General features: G+C 43.7%; 1 protein-coding gene across 3 annotated transcripts in view; it reads right to left on the reverse strand.

The window, feature by feature from the left end:
• LOC136649280 (cadherin-6) overlaps positions 1-17,877 on the reverse strand; it is a 78,900-nt gene that overhangs the window by 21,791 nt on the left and 39,232 nt on the right. For 2 of the 3 annotated variants that reach the window (XM_066625792.1, XM_066625791.1), the window contains exons 2-6: positions 13,570-13,864; positions 10,631-10,750; positions 8,846-9,013; positions 5,021-5,208; positions 1,747-2,000 (exon numbers count right to left, since the gene is read on the reverse strand). In XM_066625792.1, the coding sequence (XP_066481889.1) occupies positions 1,747-2,000; positions 5,021-5,208; positions 8,846-9,013; positions 10,631-10,750; positions 13,570-13,864 (1,025 nt within the window). The remainder of the gene's footprint in view (positions 1-1,746; positions 2,001-5,020; positions 5,209-8,845; positions 9,014-10,630; positions 10,751-13,569; positions 13,865-17,877) is intronic. The other variant, XM_066625793.1, reaches the window with a different exon arrangement.

The raw sequence follows: 17,877 nt of genomic DNA on the forward strand, positions 1-17,877 counted from the left end.
GTAAGGTGCAGAGCACAGCAGGGATTGGGAAAGGGTGCGGGGAGGGTGTTTCTGGGTGGGGGAGGGCAGAACAGGGGTGGTATCAGCTGAGGCCCTGAGGCCTCTGACGTATCCTAACTCCCCTCCTGGGACAGCCAGCATTATACCAGACCACTTAAGAGTTATATAGCTGGCACTATATAGCTGGCAGAGATCCGAGTAACCCCATAAAGTTGGCTGGGGTGTTACTCTTCGTAAAGGGAAAAATATCCCCTTACCCTGAAGAGACCTCCAGCCACCTCCTAACTTGCACTACATACTGCGCAGTGTGTGCAGCCTGGTTGTGCCAGCACAGGTTAAAATTCAGCTTCCCCTCTGTCTTTTATTGGGTCAGGAGATTGACCCATCTAGCTTGGTACTGTGCACACTGGACTAGCCAAGAGTCTTTCCCAGTCATGCCAGCAGTCTGAACTGGAGATCTCTTCCATGTGCACACTATGTGCTCAACCACTAAACTACAGCTCCATCCCCAGCATGAGGCACAGTGTGACAGAGTGAAAAAGCAACTGCAGTTTGAAGGGACCTGTTTTGCTGGCTTCCTGCCCTTCTGCCCTTCTGGAGAAGTGCCACTGAACTCAATGAGACTTGAGCATTTAAACATCTGTTCTCTTGATTTTAGTGACACATAAGCATCGCCAAACTCCATCTGGATTCCCTCCTTCGTTTAGGGCTTGACCTCTTTCATTCAATCTCAGATGAACAATATCTCATTGATATCTGCATTCCAATATGCTGTTCCAAAATTTACATTTGAAAATATGTCGGAAATGTTCCCTTTACAGATACGGTTATATTTACTTCTAAGCCAATGATGTACAGGTTGAGTTTCATTATTCGAGAGGGTTCCATTTCCAGAACTCATGATGATGGCAAAAAATGCATGAAAGCAAATCAATTTAAAAAATGAAGTCCCTTTGCTCCAGTGATTTAAAGACAGCCTTGCTGACCTTTTGAAATGTACACAGAGGCAATCAGTCTCTCTGCAGGTGCTTACATAGGCTTCACTAGGAGGCAGCAATTCACCTTCACCAGGAGCCACAGTGAGGGGGAAAGAATGGAGGTTATTATCACTGCCATTTAGCTTTCTTTCACATGCTCAGGGGCAAGGGAGGGGTTTGCCTTGTGCCTGGAGAGAGAATGATTGATGGATTGTCAGCCCTCTCTCGTATTAATGAGGCTATTGTTAAAAGATTATTTTCCTTTAATTTAAAGGGTACTTCTCATCAGGTTGAGATAGAAAAATCTGTGGATAATTAGGTTATACCTGCAATCACTTGCATGACTGTCTCTCTACAACAGTAAAAAGCAATTTTTTAAACTGTGATTTTAAAGGGATGCATTTTTCCCCTTCTCCGGGATCAGCACATTCCTTCTCATTTGCAGGGGCCATTCGTGTTGAGTCAAATCCGTGTATAAAAAAAGCATTGTATAACAAGGTTGGACCTGTATATACTCTATGATAAAAGAATCGTAATGACTCATGAGGAGGTCTAGAAGTGACATCCATTTCTCTACCCAGAGGTCAGTAATAAAAACTGAAATGATTGATAGTTGGCAACCTTCAGTCTCGAAAGACTATGGTATAAGCCTACAGCACCAGGTATTCCCAGGTGGTCTCCCATCCAAATACTAACCAGGCCTGACCCTGTTTAGCTTCCAAGATCAGCTAAGATCAGGCATGTGCAAGGCAACGGTTGATATGCTTACTTTATAGGATTCTTGGCAATGTCAGGATCCTGGGCCGTTACAGCTCCTATGACCGTGTTTATGTGGACATCTTCCTTCACTTCCAGTACATATGCTGGTCTGCTGAACACTGGTGGCTCGTCTACATCTTCAACCAGAATGCGAACAGTTGCAACATCTTTGAATGGCCCAAGATACAGGAATCTGGAATCCACATGAGGGTTGGCAGCTTCCACTTTCAGAGTAAACTGTCTTTTCTTTTCAAAATCCAGAGCCTATGAGGGGAAAATATACATGTTAACGGAAAAACCGATAAAAGGTTTGCAGGATGACTTGTCATTTAAAGAGGCACTGAGATGTTTGGGGGCTCTGTTGTATGATTCCAAGCACTCCTTTTGGGGGATGTAAATGGCACTTCTCGAATATCCCTTAAGATTTTGCCATCAACTGACTGGAAGATGTTCCGTGCCAGTCTGCACAACAGGATCTGACCCTAATGAAAATGGCATATGAACCTGTGCTCAGGTTCTTGCTTCCTCTTCTCAAGTCAGACTCGGAGATGGGAGGCCTCGTGCTGTCAAATATGTGCTGAGCCTTCTGGTCTGGTCTTCAGTAATTAGTAATTGTCTGTGCTCCTGGGGTGGAGTTGTTTCCTAATATTGAATCCTAATATTGTTGTGCCAGGGCAGACCTCCCTGTGCTGGCTCCGAGTGTTGCAAATGTGCTGTAATGTGAGTTTCATGTCAACTGGCAAAAAAGCTGGGAGAAGGTGATGGGAGGGTGTTTCAGAGGTGGGGAGGGGGAGTTTCTGGGCAGGAGAGGGTGGAATGGGGGGTCTCCCTTCTGGGCCAGGCAGTTTTACAAAGGGCCACTTGGACTTTCTCCAGCTAAATAGCTGGCAGAGATCAGAGTATTCCCCTGGGGTGACTGGGGTGTTACTTAGGGTAAGGGGAAAATATCCCCTTATTTCGAGGAGACTTCCAGCTGCGTCCTAACCTGTGCTGGATATACTGCAGGCTATGTGACCAGTGCAGGTTAGAATTGGGCTGCTGATTACATAAGAATATACTAACCGAAGGCTTGTTTCACACTCAGCTCTGTCAGAAAATATGTTTGCCTTGCCAGATGATGCTGCCTTCCCACACTGTTCCTGCCATAATAGAACATTTCCGTGCAAATGAGAAAATGAATTGCTCACTTGGAATGGTCTTTCCTTTTCTCTAAAAGCATCTTATCAGAGAATGGCTTATATTTTTGAGGAAGTCATGTGTTAAATATTGGTTGTTCCTCACTAGAAAGGCAATGGAGTACGTTAAGCACAGTCAAAAGCAATCTAGTGTCACATTCAGTAAAATACTGTAATGAGAGTGCGAATTCATAGGAAGAGAGAGTAAGGAGTTTGTTAAGGAGTACTAACAGTCAGTTGATATTCTGGAACTAGCTAAAGATGCTTGCTCAATGACTTTTGATGGCTAGAAGATTTTTCTTTAAAAGCATTGATAGTTGGTGGTCACAGCTTAAGGTACACTTGGGGGGGGAGGCTGAATAAGCTATTAGCTGTTGAAGTGCTATCAATTAAAGAGAAATGGGTCTGTAACTGGCTGAAAGGAGGTGGTTTGGGAACAGGGAGGGCTTCATTTAGATGCTGTTTGCTTCTGTGGAAACTTGTTGATTTATAGACTAGCAAAATCTATCCGTGGCCTTGTCTACTCCTCCTTCCTCATTGTGTATATTTGTAAATAAAAAGATATAACAAAAATGTTACACACTTCCAATCCACTCTACTCACAAAGAAACAGACCCCTGTAAAGGTTGCCTCTGGAACTTTCACTTGCCAAGGAGCAATATCATGTCACAATTAGACTCGACTACATAGTGCAGTCTCGAGGGTATGTAAGAAACATCACAAGCACTTAGAGCGATTTAGGTGGAAAGGAGCCACCCCACATTTTATTCTTTTGGCTTTATGAAACTGGCCAGAGTCTTATTTCAGAAGCAGCGGCTAGTGTGAACAGCAATGGACTGATATCGTGATCAAGTCCCATGAGGCATTTATGTATGAACAAGTCATGACGGGTGTCATACTGATATCTACAAGGAAAAGTGCATGCTTGGAAATCTAAATAATGTCTCTTTCGGGTTGAGGAAGCTTGGGCTGATGCAGCCTGATATCTGTAACCTTATCAAGCTTGCCAGATAAGCTGCTTGTAAATGAAATTACTGGAACTCCTTCTGACAACAAAGTTGTCATATAATCAGATGATGTCCACCATGATCTAATAAGGCACTGTTCTTCAAAAAAAAAAAAAACGAAGGAGAGAGAGACAGAGAGAGATTGCACACTAATAGAATTATCAGCTGCCATTACATGGAAAACTGTAGTGACACAGGTCTCTGAAGTGCTTTTACAGACAAGATTTAATCAACATTATGTTGCATTCAAAGGTAATGTCTAGTATGCACAATGGCACAAAGACGATGATGATTTCTGGCTAGTAGTGGAGCAATTTCCTAATAATTTATTAGAAACTATATCCCTCCCAGTAATATCCCTCCCTGTATTAAGGAGGCCAAACTCCAATGTCATACAATGAATGTAATTTAATACAATTTAATTCAGCACACTTGCTGCACTACAGATGATACACCACTGTGTAGTAGTAGCAGCAGCAGCAGCAGCAGCAGCATTAGTAGTGCAGTAGCAGCATTTTCACATATTCATAAGTGCAAACAGAAAGTTAAAGACATAAGAACTCTTAAGCCCCAACAGCACCATTACTATAGTTACAGTTTATTTTTTAAAAAATCACTATAGTATCAGGTCTGGGGAAGGAAAAAAACACAAAAAACCAAAACAAAACAGGACCCAGAGATGCACTGGGTTAGAATGACTTGAAAATGATGTCATCTGGATGTGCAATAAAAAGCAAATGAACAAAAGATGGCAGAGAAAAGAGCTAGTATGGAATTGACCCTGAGCAGAAGGCGGTTATTTTCAGAAGAGGTGTACCTGGAGGGCTGGAACTGTGCTGGAGAATCAGAAGGGTAGAGCAGCTGAGTGCAGTTGTGATATCTGGGCTGTCTCTGGCCACACAAGTGCATCTGGACAGCCTTGCCAGTGAGTGACAAGGACCCTCAAGTATTGGATTGCTAAACGTATGACTGTTCTGCACTCTTTGCAGAAGACTTTGGGTATCTGGTTAACAAGGCATTAGTTAGTTTGTGAGAAGTAGAATGCATTGGCACAGAGCATGCAAAAACCACCAGCTTAAATGAAGTCCCTTACAATGCATACCTTTTTGACGGTTATGATGCCTTCTTGGGTCTCCTTGTCAGTGACGACACCAAACATTTCGGAGCCATCCCCTTCAATGATGCTGTATTCCATCTCGGCATTTTGACCCACATCGGCATCACTAGCTTTTATTCTTCCGACGGGTGCATCAGGTGGTGTGGACTCTGGTATTCTGAATTGGTAAGCACCTACAAGTAAAAAAATTGAAACTACAGGTAGACAACCAGAAGGATTTGAGAATTTTTTTCTTCCCCAAACCATGTACAGTATTTTCTTGCTATAACTATTTTCTGCCAGTGTCCACACTGGTAAAGTTAATGCTAGATTGCTGCATCTCCAGGCTGTTAGTGAGACAGCCTTCCTTCTAGTCACCTAGTGTCATAATGATATCTATATTTACATGAGATGCTGGGTGTCTACAAAGCACTCACCCTTTCTACACTTCATGTGGCCTGGTGTTACATTAAAGGATCCTTAACCTCTACATTGTCCTTTACACATGCATTGTTTATGCACCAGAAGGGTTTCCCTCTGGGTCAGTCACCGACTGCTGGCATGCAAGTGCCATGCATTTATGAGCTGGCACCTGGGTTAAGAACTCTTTCCACCTGTTAGTATGTCTACCCAGTATTAAGCCCCATTGAATTCAATAGGACTTATTCCCATTGCAGCCTTAGCCTCTGAGGTGTCAAAATGGAGACTTGGATGGAAGGTCACAGGAATCTTATTCCTTGAACCTCTGTGGGTGGTCCTGTGGCTATCAGATCCAAAGGATCAGGTGACACAAGGAGCCAATATGATGTAGCGTGGCCCTTTACACAACTATCTCCAGTTGATGGGTTAGCCCTGCGGTTTTCAAACTCTCAGGGAGTTTAAAAACCGCAGTAAGGGGGAAGGCAGCGATGTGATCCCCAGGATCGCGTTGTTAAGGGAGGCTGCAGGGACTGGGATGCCCTGTGCAAGGGTCTGCAGGGCTCCCCAGACTTCAAAAAGTGAAAGTGGAGCGATTGTGCTCCACTTCTGGTTTTGCGGAGGTGGAGTGCAATCGCTCCACTTTCACTTCTGACAAGCTGGGGAGCCCTGCATACACTTACGCAGAGCTCCCCGCACCCCAGGACCGCTGCTGCAGGAACTGGTGAGTGCATCCCAGTTCCTGAAGCCCCATTAGCAGCCACTCCACTCTGCCTCCTTGCTGCCCCCGCCCCTTAAGGGGCAGAGGCCAGGGCCTTCAGGCTGGGGCGTTGCAATGCCTCAGTTTGAAAACCACTGGATTAGCCTATGCACCTTGTTACTTTGGGGCAAAATGAGCTCCTCATCCCTGGCTAACCTGCCCTTAGGCTACCAGTCATGACAGGCATCAAGCTGCATGGAACCCGCCCTATATTGCATGCTCATCTTTTTAAAACAAGAATGGCTTCATTCTATATAGTAAACTCTTACAAGGGATTTCTCTCCCCCCTCCCACCCCTGCAATGAATTATAGTAATTTATCCTTCAGTAATAAGGAGGGGGCACATTTCTGCCAGACCAAGAGGGCAAGTGAGAAGCCTATACATGCCAACTGGGAGAATAAAATACAGTGAACTACCATTGTCCAAATGTGACATACTGACATAAAGACCTAGCAAAGCCAAAACTCTGCTTGCAAACTTGCTGCACTGCAAATGACCCAAAGGTATTGTTTTGGGGGCCTTTGATCGTTGTGTTTCTGCATCATCGTCTCACAATAAGCAAGAATTCTGTGGTCCAAGTTGAGTCATTCTCTTTAGGGCACAGAGCTGCATTTCACATTATGGCCTACTCATGTCAACAGCAGTTTCCTGCTACTCTTTCCCAGAGGCAAATGTTTGCCCTATATTGTGAGTTATACCAGAATTGGGGGGGGGGGGGAGGGAATGAAATAAAAACTTAGCATGTAAAGCTTGACATTGATTTCTACCCAGAATTGTTTCTGGGTAGAAAGCAAAACATACAGTTCTCCTGCCTTGCACTCTTTCAGAATCCAACAAGTCACTGCCTGTGGAAAGTCAGTATTTCAAGGAGAAGAGTCCTAACCTAAAAATTTTTTCTGATGTGCAAGTTTTCCACAAGCAGGGAGGGTTTTTAAATACAAATTTGTTTTGCGTTTTAAAAAACAGATAGTGGTGGCTGGATTCCATGGTACATGACAACATTTTTGAATATAGGATTGGATAAACCAACCAATACTAGATACTACTGGTGGGCCCTTTATATCTGCAGGCTCAGAATCCATGGATTTGACTCACTGAGGTTTCCGAACACATGGTGGATGGTCCCACCTGACCTCCCAGACATGACCAGAAGTACCTTCCCATGCTGCCCTATCCCTTTTCTCTCCTCAGACTATGCTAGCAGAATGGCACGTTGGTACAAGGAGAACCATAGGTCCGTGGTTCTCAAACCAGGGCGTCGTGACACTCCAGCCAGAGAGCTCTGGCCTCTGCCCCCTTAAGGCGTGGGAAAGGCAGCAACACGATCGCCAGGATCACGTCACTTTGCAGGGGTGCAGGGGCTTGGCTGGACTAATCACAACCTGCTGCAGCCTCCAGGGGGTGTGGGGAGCCCCACACCAGCCTCCACAGGGCTCCCCAACATGCGGAGACTGTGAAAATAACAATCGAGGCCCACTACAGGTTTGCAATCGTGATTGCATGTCTCTGCATGTTGGGGAGCCCTGCGGAGGCTGGTGTGGGACTCCCCGCACCCCCGGGAGGCTTCTGCAGGCTGTGGTAAGTCTCAGCAAGCCCCTACGCCCCTCCAAAGTGATGTGATCCTGGCATTTGCGTTGCTGCCTTCCCCCCTCCCCCGCAAGGACTTACAGCAGGGCTTGAACTCCCTGGGATTTTGAGAACTGCTGCCATAGGTGATTGAACTGCCTACTGGGGGGAGGAGCTAAGTAAAAATTATTTACCTCTGCTGGCTGTTCGATTGCCTCCCTCCCTGCCAATAGTGAGGGAAAGGATTGGGCAGTAACTCTTACAGAGTTCTTAATTAATAAAATAAAGTAGCCAAAAATTATTTGTGTTTATATGATGGGAAGAACACAGACTAACAGCTGAACTAAATGTTTTTCCCCTTTTAATCTCAATTGATTTCAGCATAATTTCTTTTGACCCTTTTGAATAGCCTGTTACAATAGCACAGGCACAAAGCAAAGGAGAAAGTTCCTTAGAAGTAATTGCCAATAGCCCACAGCAACAAGCTTATGTGAACTGATCAGTCTTTAATGAGAATTTAAAAAATATCACATATGTTTAAAAGTAAGAGAGTAAACTGAAAGAGCTCTCTCTTTTTTTTTTCCAAACACAAGGGGAAGGGATGAATCCAAATTTTCACCAAAGTAATCCAAATTCTGAACCAAGGATAAATGAATTTTCCACCTTGCATAAATTACAAAGGTATTTATCTTGCTTGGCACAGTTGTACTCTTCTTACCATTAGGAAGTGCAAGAAACAATGCAGGTTACCAACATTCAACGCTAACCCCTTGAAATCTTAATTGGCATCCCTTTGGAGGAATTGATGTTCAAGCACATGTGCAACTGTAAGGACTACAAACTTAAAAAAAAAAAAAAGCTCAGATTCTAGGAAGCTGAATTCTGCACTCACCATTATTGCACTAAGTGCTTCTTTCCTGCTTCCACAGATTCATGACATGCCCAGATAATAGTCTCCACCCCCCTACTTTTCATTTCCATTAGCTTTTGTTCTCTGGCTCAGAAGGTTCGGAGTATCTGACTGCAGAACCAATCACTGGGAACCAATCTCCAATAAATGATGAGTGAATAATTAAATTTTCCATACTCTGGGGAAAGCGAGGTGGGTTGTCATTGACATCAGTCAGCGTGATGTTCACTGTTGTGGTTCCCGATAATCCACCCATCTGTCCTCCCATGTCCTTGGCTTGGATGACCACTTGGTACTGCTCTCTGTTTTCTCGATCCATGTTCAGCAAAGCTGTTTTGATGATGCCTGAGAACGAGAACAATATGGACATCATTGAGGATACGCTTTTGTTTCAGATGCTTCAACTCTTAGGAAGGTGAGATCTAGTGGCGCTCTGAGGGGATCCTTTAGTGGAGCTGCAACTGTAAAATCCCCATCCAATGTTAGGTGCGTCTTCCACCTTTGCTACGTAACTCCCAATAAGGCTGAGAACCCAATCCTATGCATGTACCTACTCAGAAGTAAGTCCCATTATAGTCAAGGGGGCTTACTTCCAAGTAAGCGTGGACAGGATTGTAGTCTTGTTTAAACAAGTCTTTTCAAACTGCAGGTTTTCCAATTCGAGCATCCCCCCTGATTTCAACAGCACACTGCTGTTTTATACTGCTTGGGTGGTCTTTCACATTTTTTGTTTTCTTTGTACACCCCATTGTGTCTTAACTAGAAAAGCAGTCTAGGAACTTTTACAACACAGACAATGAATGGAAAGCTCTACCTCATACTCTTGAGAATAGTCACAGTGCATTGACGGGACATTCTCCAGCGTGAATAGAGAACTGCTTCCAAGTTGCCCCACAAAATTATAGCCTTGCCAAATTGTACCCCATCTGCTTGTCTATGACTGTCCCCCTGTCACCGTGGAGAAAGCATCACACTGTTTGCAAACACTGTGGATTCAGGCACTTCCTTCATCAACCTATTGGCTCCATGAGAAACGCTTTTATCTGATTGAAAGCTCATTGTTTTGTGCGCGGGCATGTGGGCCTGTGTTTAACCCACTTCATCCATCAGTCAAACATTTGACAGTACAGGTGAAAACAACATAGCCAGCTTCAGCAATGCTTCATTAAGGACTCAGCACCATGACATTAAATTGAAGGGAAATTCATTTAAAAAGTAGAACTGGAGCTGACTGCAGTCTCACTCCCCTCACCCTTTTGAGCTCTTTCTATGTGCTCTGCTGCATGCGATCTGTTTGATCTGCCACAGCCTAAATGCGCTCAAAAATCCAACTTTTTCAAGACATTTCCTACAGCCTTCCCTGTCCTTTATGGCAGATAAGTAACTTTAATCATAATTTTATAGCCATAAGGTTTATGCACAAGGAGAGGAGGGAAAAAAAACTTTACAGTTCACGGTTTTAAAAAGATGCAAGATTAGTTACAGACTTCTTCCCTTTTGCTTTCTTCCTTCAAATTTATCTATTAAAGCAGAGCTCAAGTTGGCTTTCGGTATGAGCTACAACAGAAGGAGAAAAAAATGCCAACTCTAATTCACATTTTAAAAAGACACCATTAGACAGGATATCTTCACATCCTCCCTTTCCCTTTGGTCCATCAAAGGAAAGTAACCGAGCTGAGCATTCCTTTTAATGGCTGAGTCCTGAATCTTCTGAGCATTTGTTTCAACTCAGTGAAACAGGGCTTTGCATTCAGACCAAACGCTGCTTATTAGGTTAAGATATTAAGGTTAAAATAATGTGTCATGTTTACAGGATGTATTGCTCTACTGGGCCTCCTGAAAGTCTGCGCCAAGTCACATGGAATCCCCCTGAAGAATTTGCCTAATATGTCTTAGCTTGACTTCACCTGTCATTTTAAATTATGGCGGTTGTCAGAGAATGACAGATTAAGGTCCTCTGACCTGACTCCGACTCGACGGAGAAATATGGCTGTCCCTGGAGAATGCTGTAGACAACTCTAGCACTGTTCCCATACGTCGGATCGTCGGCATCCGTTGCTGTGACTTGCACGACAAACGTACCTGCAATCATAAAACAGAGAAAAAATATATGCTGCCTTGCCAAAGGACATCATCATTTTAAGTTGTCAGCCAGCAGCATGTGCTCAGCACCTGGGATTTCCAACAGAGGTTCCATTCTAGGGTTGTTGTTTTTTTTTTGGGGGGGGGGGGCAAAGAGATATCAGAGGGAAGGCAAAATTCACACGGTTTGAAGAGCTGCTCTTGGATATGAGCGCATCTGATGTGGTTCCTTTTTATGTGCCTTGTAAGAACCAGACTTACTATTGTCCTCAGAGAAGAACCTCAGGAAATGCATACTCTGAAATACAAGTGTGAGGAATGCCCCTCTGCCTTCCCTTAATGGCACCTCTAGTTTCCACTTGTCTTCCCCCTTCCAATAAGAAACCTGTAGAAAAAATGTAGCAAACAAAGTAGCATTTGAGGGAACTTTTTTTGGGGGGGGGGGCAAATTTTTTTTCACATGGAATACTCTGTAGGCGAGCACATCTTGACTGGGTTTCAATTTCGGCCATGCCTGGAGAAGAAACTATGACTCAAGCATGCAACATCTGCATGAGGCTGGTTTAGATGTTACTCATCCTTACTTATACCAATGCTACACTCAACCCATGTAATAGTTCAGAGCTCCTGACCCTATGGACAGCATCCAACACATGTATCACTGCCCACCAGCACCACAACTCTCTGGCTGTGACAGGGCTGGAGTACAACTGCTGCACACGCCGGGGACTTAAGTGTGGATAAACGATACATGTGTTGCATCAGACCATATCTAAAACCTGCCCAGAAGTGTCAGAGATCAGTTCTGGCTTATATCTCCTCATGTGAAGGGAGTCTGTATAGCTTCATTCATGTCAAGAGGCACTCTTATGATGTGTATTTTATGGATTGTGTTTACTGCCTTTGAACTCTTTTTTTCCTAGGAAGCATTGGGAAGGACTACTAGAGAAATGACAGAATGGGTTTGCAGGAAGCTGGCAGCACTGTTAAGGAAAGCATGAGTAGAAGCTCTGTCAGGATACTTTCTCCACACAAACATACAGCAGGGATCAAATATCAATTAGAATTTCTTCCCAATAGCCAACACACACAAAACTTCCCTGAAAGGAATACTGTCTCCTCAACCACCTCTTTCCCTGTGAGATGTATTGTGGACAATAAACAATGTTAATAGAGACAACCACAGAATGTGATGGTTGTAAATTTAAATGAGACATTCATGGCATACAAGTCTATTGTGCCTATCGGTCATGGCAGCCAAATGGAACTTCCATGCATAGAAGCAGAAGTTTAGATACTGGAGACAAGGATGGGCCATCATCTGTTTTAAATTTAATTTATCTTTTCCCATCTGCCTTGCAGATCTGTAATGGTAGAAGAGCAGTATATAAATAAATAAATAAATAAATAAATAAATGACGCAATCCTAACCCACTTTCCAGCACTGACATAAAGGCAATGCAGCTCTGAGGTAAGGGAACAAATAATCCCTTACTTTGAGGAGGCTTCCATGAGTGCCACCAAACTGCAGGACGCAGCAAATGTCCTGTTGGCACAGCTATGCCAGCACTGTTAAGTTGGTTAGGATTTGGGCCTAAATGTCCTTGCTTGGGAACTTCTAGATGCATTTGGCTGGTCATTACTAAAAAGAGAATAGACTGTGGTCTGATCCAGGAAGGTGATTCTTATCAAAGGACATCTGCAAGTAATTGGTAAATATATGGTAGCCATCTACCAAGGGGAACTTATAGTGATGTGCATGTTATCATAGGGTAGGGTCATCTGTGTCACAATCAGTGGCATGTGCTTTACCACTAATGCTCTTCTTCACCTATGGGTCTCACTGGGTGCCAATGCATAGGTCAGTCCATTTCACCACCAGATGGTTGGCAACCTTCAGTCTCAAAAGACTATGGTATAAGCCTAGAGCACCTGGTATTCCCAAGTGGTCTCCCATCCAAGTACTAACCAGGCCTGATCCTGCTTAGCTTCCGAGGTCGGTCATTACAAACAACTTACTTCACACATGGTTGCATGCTCACCATGGTAAGTTTCCAGCTGGTAAATTATTATTTGTGCTGAATTATCATATCTTTGCTCTCATTGGGATCAGCTGGCTCAAGAGGAACCTACTCATGCCAGTTTGCCACCCATCACTGCCACCTTGGTTCTCTTACCCATTCTAGGGCTGGCCAGCCAGCCGCTTGCTCAACCTCGGCCAGAGTGCCACTGTGAAAACGCGCCCAGCAATGAGGTAAAGTACTATTGCCCTCCTCCATCTCTTTCCCTCCTTCCCTTTCTCTGCTGGATTTGAAAATAAGAAAGAAGAAGGAGTGTAATACAAGTGGAGGAAAGGAGAATGGTGGGGAAATGTTCTAACTAAAGAGTCTCTCCACCATTCTCCTCCCCTTCAATTCTTTCTCCAATCCTTCCCCTTTTGTATTTTCAAATGCAATGAAGATAGGGGTTAATGAAGAGGAAGGAGGAAGTGGCCCTTTGTGCCTTGTGCCCCAGAACAGAGCTCAGTGCTGTGTGTACCACTGTCAGGTAAGGGAACAGGGCTACAGCTGCAGGCAGCATCTGGCATCACTACCTCAGGTGCAAGAAGATCTTGGGCAGATGCAGATTCTCATTCTCCTAACTACTAGAGAGGCCAATTAATACAGTGCCTCAAGAATGCAGGGTGAGTGGATCCAAACACATGAGGAAGTCATCATAGGGAATGAGCCTCACAAATGCAAATCTAGAATCGCCCACTGCAGAACTCAGACCGGATCATGAAAACCCATCTCTGCATTGTTGACTGATCTGACACCTACCGACATCAGACATTTCTGGGACGCTGGCATTGTAAACATCCTTGGTGAACAGAGGCTCATTGTCATTGATGTCATGGATCTTAATGATGAACTCTGACTCCGGCTCCACTGGCCTTCCCGTCCTTTTGTTGATAGCCTGAGCGCGGAGCGTGTAAACAGGCTTCTCTTCCCTGTCTAGTCTCCTTGTGGCCTGTATATCTCCAGTGTTTTCATTGATAATGAAGAGATCTCCTGCTCCATCTCCTGAAAGGATGTATTTAAGTGAACCATCTCCTCTATCCTGATCAGAATGAAGCTGTGAGAGAAATAAGACATCATCAATTGGAAAATCATTCCTATGGCTGAATCTGTGCCAGTTGTGATTCATGTTTAACCACTGTTTAGTAGAACATTATACAGTGTGATCCTATACATATTTAGTCAGAAGTATGTCCCACTGTGTTCAGCAGGGCTTATCTCAGGAAAGTGTACATGGGACTGCAGCCCTATTGAGTTTATTTAATGCATTGTTAATCTCAGTCGCTTCTAGATCTTGCACCACTCAAAGCCATTTCCAGCTGGCCTAATTCTAAACTTCTTGCTCTCCAAAGAGAGTGCACTGTGATGTATCGGAACTCTACCAGCACTGACTGCTTGACTTTGTTGGCTTCCACGTTAAAACAGCAAATCCCCCTTGCAGGAACCAGCAAAACTAGTTTGCTTTATCATTAATATGTGTATTTGTTACCTAGACAACCAATCCTAGCTCTGCTTCTGCAACTTGCCTACTTATTTCCTTTAAGCATTCTGAAGAATCCTGAAATGCTCTATGGAAGTTTTCAAATTTCTGGTCAGACTGATCCATGCTTTTCATGTCTTGGCTAGACTACTAATGTTTACCCAAAAAGGTGTATGCACAGTAGAAATTCTGTTCTTCCTGCCCTAATGGCTCAACACTCAGAGTGCTAAATCCAAATCAATTACAAAGGCCTACAAAACAAAACAAACAAAAAAAACAAAACCAAAAAAAACACCATTTTTTAAATTGCCAAGGAAGTTTGAATAAATTTAGGATATTTTTGGGGTGCTAAATAAAAAAATGGCATCGGTCTTGCCCGATTGGTTCTAGTTTTGGGGGTATGGCTGAGCCACCCTATATACCCATTCAAGCAGCTTCCTCATGAGGAAGCCAATGCCATGCCATTTTTTTTTAATTCAGCACCCCAAATATACCCCAAAATAAGTCCAAGCTTTAAGATAACAAAATGTGTCTAGGCCTGTGTTGTCAATGGTTTGGAGGATGAAGTCATGTATTAGAATACATATTCTCTTTTCATGAACTCTGACTTTTGCTGTGAGGAGGTAATGATTGGTCCACATAACAAACAATGGCTATTTTCTCTTTCAACTGTCCTGAAGGAATTTCCCCATTAAAGGACAAAATGGAAGTTACCTGGAAGCTTCTTTTGGATGTGAAACAAGGAAACAAACAGCATATGAATCCTGCTGTTACAGACAAGAGCAGGGCATTTTCTGTCCTGGGGAGGACAAACCTTCAGGGGAAAGTTCCCACTCCTCCTGGCTGGTAGGTTCAGCTGGGATACATGCAGATACAGTAGCGGATCTGCCATTAACTAAATGAGGCAAATGCCCCAGGCACAGAGTCCTGCGCCCCTCTAGGACCATGCGGAAGCCTCTCTGAAGCTGCTGAAGTGGCCAGAAACTATACTTCCAGTTTGCCAGAAGCACAGTTTAAGAAGTTGGGGAAGCCTCAGGAGGCTTCTCAAATGCGATCTGAAGTTGCACGAGGCTCCGCAATGTGTTGGTGGGGGGGGGCAGAGTTGCATGTGGGGGGTAGTGGCATCTCATTGGAGGCATCATCACAGACCTTTGCCCTGGGCGCAGGACTGGGGAAGTTTGCCACTGTGCAGATACCAGAAGTCTGTTAAATAATAATTGGCAGTGTCGGAAGAGGGGCTAGCCAGCTTTTGCTGCAAAGAAAGCCATGGATGACAGTGAACATATGGCCACAAATTCCATGTGCATAAAAACTCATAGATGTGACTCACAGATGTGTTTTCCCATGGAATAACTGCACATTTGGTGTGGCCTTAGATGCTACTATTCAAAATATGTTTTGTGAAGAATGCAAAATCGTCTTCTAGGAGGAACTGAGGTACTCCAAATGCCGAAAGGGCAACCAAATGAACATTATCAAGTGCCCATTCTGTGTCAAGAAATTACCGCAATTTTTGAGATGCTTTTGAAGAAAAATAGCGAGGAAATATCTGACTTGCTCCAGCCATTTGGTAGGTGCAGATCCAAATAGCTCCACTGTTCAGGTTGGGGCTTTACTCAAGGTAAAGAAACAAACATGCCCTGACCTCAAGAAGACCTCTAGCCTGCTGCTTGTCAGTGCACGGGCCGCATGGCCCCGCTGCACCAGCACCGGTACGGCTGATGAAGTGTTTTCTTCCCCAGATCATACGTACATAAAAGCTGAACACAACATTGATCTTTTTAGCCTTCTTCCCCCCACCCCGCTTAATGTTTTCCATTTCTAAATACCAGGAAAACAAAGGAGCAAGGATCCTCTAAAAAGAAAAAGAAGAAGAAGAAGAAAGCCTTTGACAAGCAGGCTTGGAACCCCGCTTGTGAAGCAATCATCTGAAAACCCACTCAGTGCTTTGAGATTTGTCCCACTGCATTTGTCCTTGGCTCTGCACTTCATGCAGCCTTTGTGATGGTGATGGCGTTCATGCAAGGACTATTTGACCTTTTCTTACAATCCAGGATGTACCTTGACCTTGATGTGTTCACATAAAGGAATACCTGAAACCGTTCTGTAAAAACAACTTTTATGACCTTGAACCTTAATGTGTTCACATACAGGAATACCTGAAACAGTCCTATAAAAACAACCTTTAGAATGAAAGAAAAAAGGAAATCAAATCCATTAAAATCAGTGGACAAAAACCTCACTGGCCACAACTCTTAGGTTTAATCCAAAGGAAGGAGAATATCACAGTTTAAAGCAGCGATGCGACAAGCCTACACCTGACCTGCAGATCTCTTCTCCCTTTTTTTCTCCTCAGTATGCAAAAAAAAAAAAAAAAAAAAATGGTAACAAAACCTATTGTTGACTCTGCCTGCTTGAAACAGAGGACTTCCTCTTCTTAAATCAATGCAACCTAACAACAAGATCGTGTGAGGTGATAAACTGTAGGGGCCCAAGTCATAACTTGCACCATGGATTTTACAGTGTTGTAAAAGACAGCAGGTTGGCTCTGGTGATGGGACGAATTTGTGGGGACATTAGTGTGGGAGTGGCATGAGATGACACTCTGCATGACACAGAGAGATGGGAAGAGGGGGTGGTTCAGGGGAGGAAGAATTGGAGAGGTGTGCTCTACTGGTATAGCTTCATGCTAGAGGGCTCTCACTGTTCTATTGCAGTAAAACCTATAGAAGTAGGCTGTTACTTCGAGGAAAATAATAATATAATAATATACAGTATTTATATACCGCCTTTCTTGGTCTTTATTCAAGACTTTATTCAAGGTGGTTTACATAGGCAGGCTTATTAAATCCACGCAGGGATTTTTACAAATTGAAAGAAGGTTCTTTCTTTCAAGAACCACTATATTCAAGGTGTTACACTCCGATCTGGTTTAACATTCTGGCCTCCATCCTCCCACGCTCAAAGCAGATGGAATAACTCGGCTCAGCTTGTCAGCTGCTTCAAGGTCGCACGGTGCTGGTGGCCTCGAACTGGTGACCTTGTGGATGTTAATCTTCAGGCAAATGGAGGCTCTACCCTCTAGACCAGACCTCCTGCCCAATGTGCAAATGATTGTAGCCCAAGTTAATCACAATAGTTTATTCTGGATGTAACTGATACATGAACAACCATAGACAGATCTATCTCTAGATCGTGCACTAGTAATTTCTGCCACAAAGAAGTAGGGCAGACGATCCCAAGTTAACCTGTAGCTCCATAACCTCCTGCTTCTCACGTCCTTGCTTCAAGCTAGGCACTTACATCACACATGCTACAGTATGTACAGGAAGCATCTTCCAAATATTCAAGGCTGCTCAGCAGACAATCTCTTTGGATTATGGATTACTGCTCCCATCTCCAAACTCTGAATATTCTCAGAGTTATGACTTGATTAAAAATAAATGAATAAACAACGGGCAGAAAATGCTGTCACTGTTTTTTGTTTGTTTTTTTTAAGAAGAACATAATGGCTATGTTGTATCATAGCCTTCACAGTGAATTAATTTGCTTAACAACTTGGGTTTAATGAGGACTCCTTTGTGGAATCA

Source organism: Tiliqua scincoides, chromosome 4, assembly GCF_035046505.1.
Source record: "Tiliqua scincoides isolate rTilSci1 chromosome 4, rTilSci1.hap2, whole genome shotgun sequence".
Classification (NCBI taxonomy): Eukaryota; Metazoa; Chordata; class Lepidosauria; order Squamata; family Scincidae; genus Tiliqua; species Tiliqua scincoides.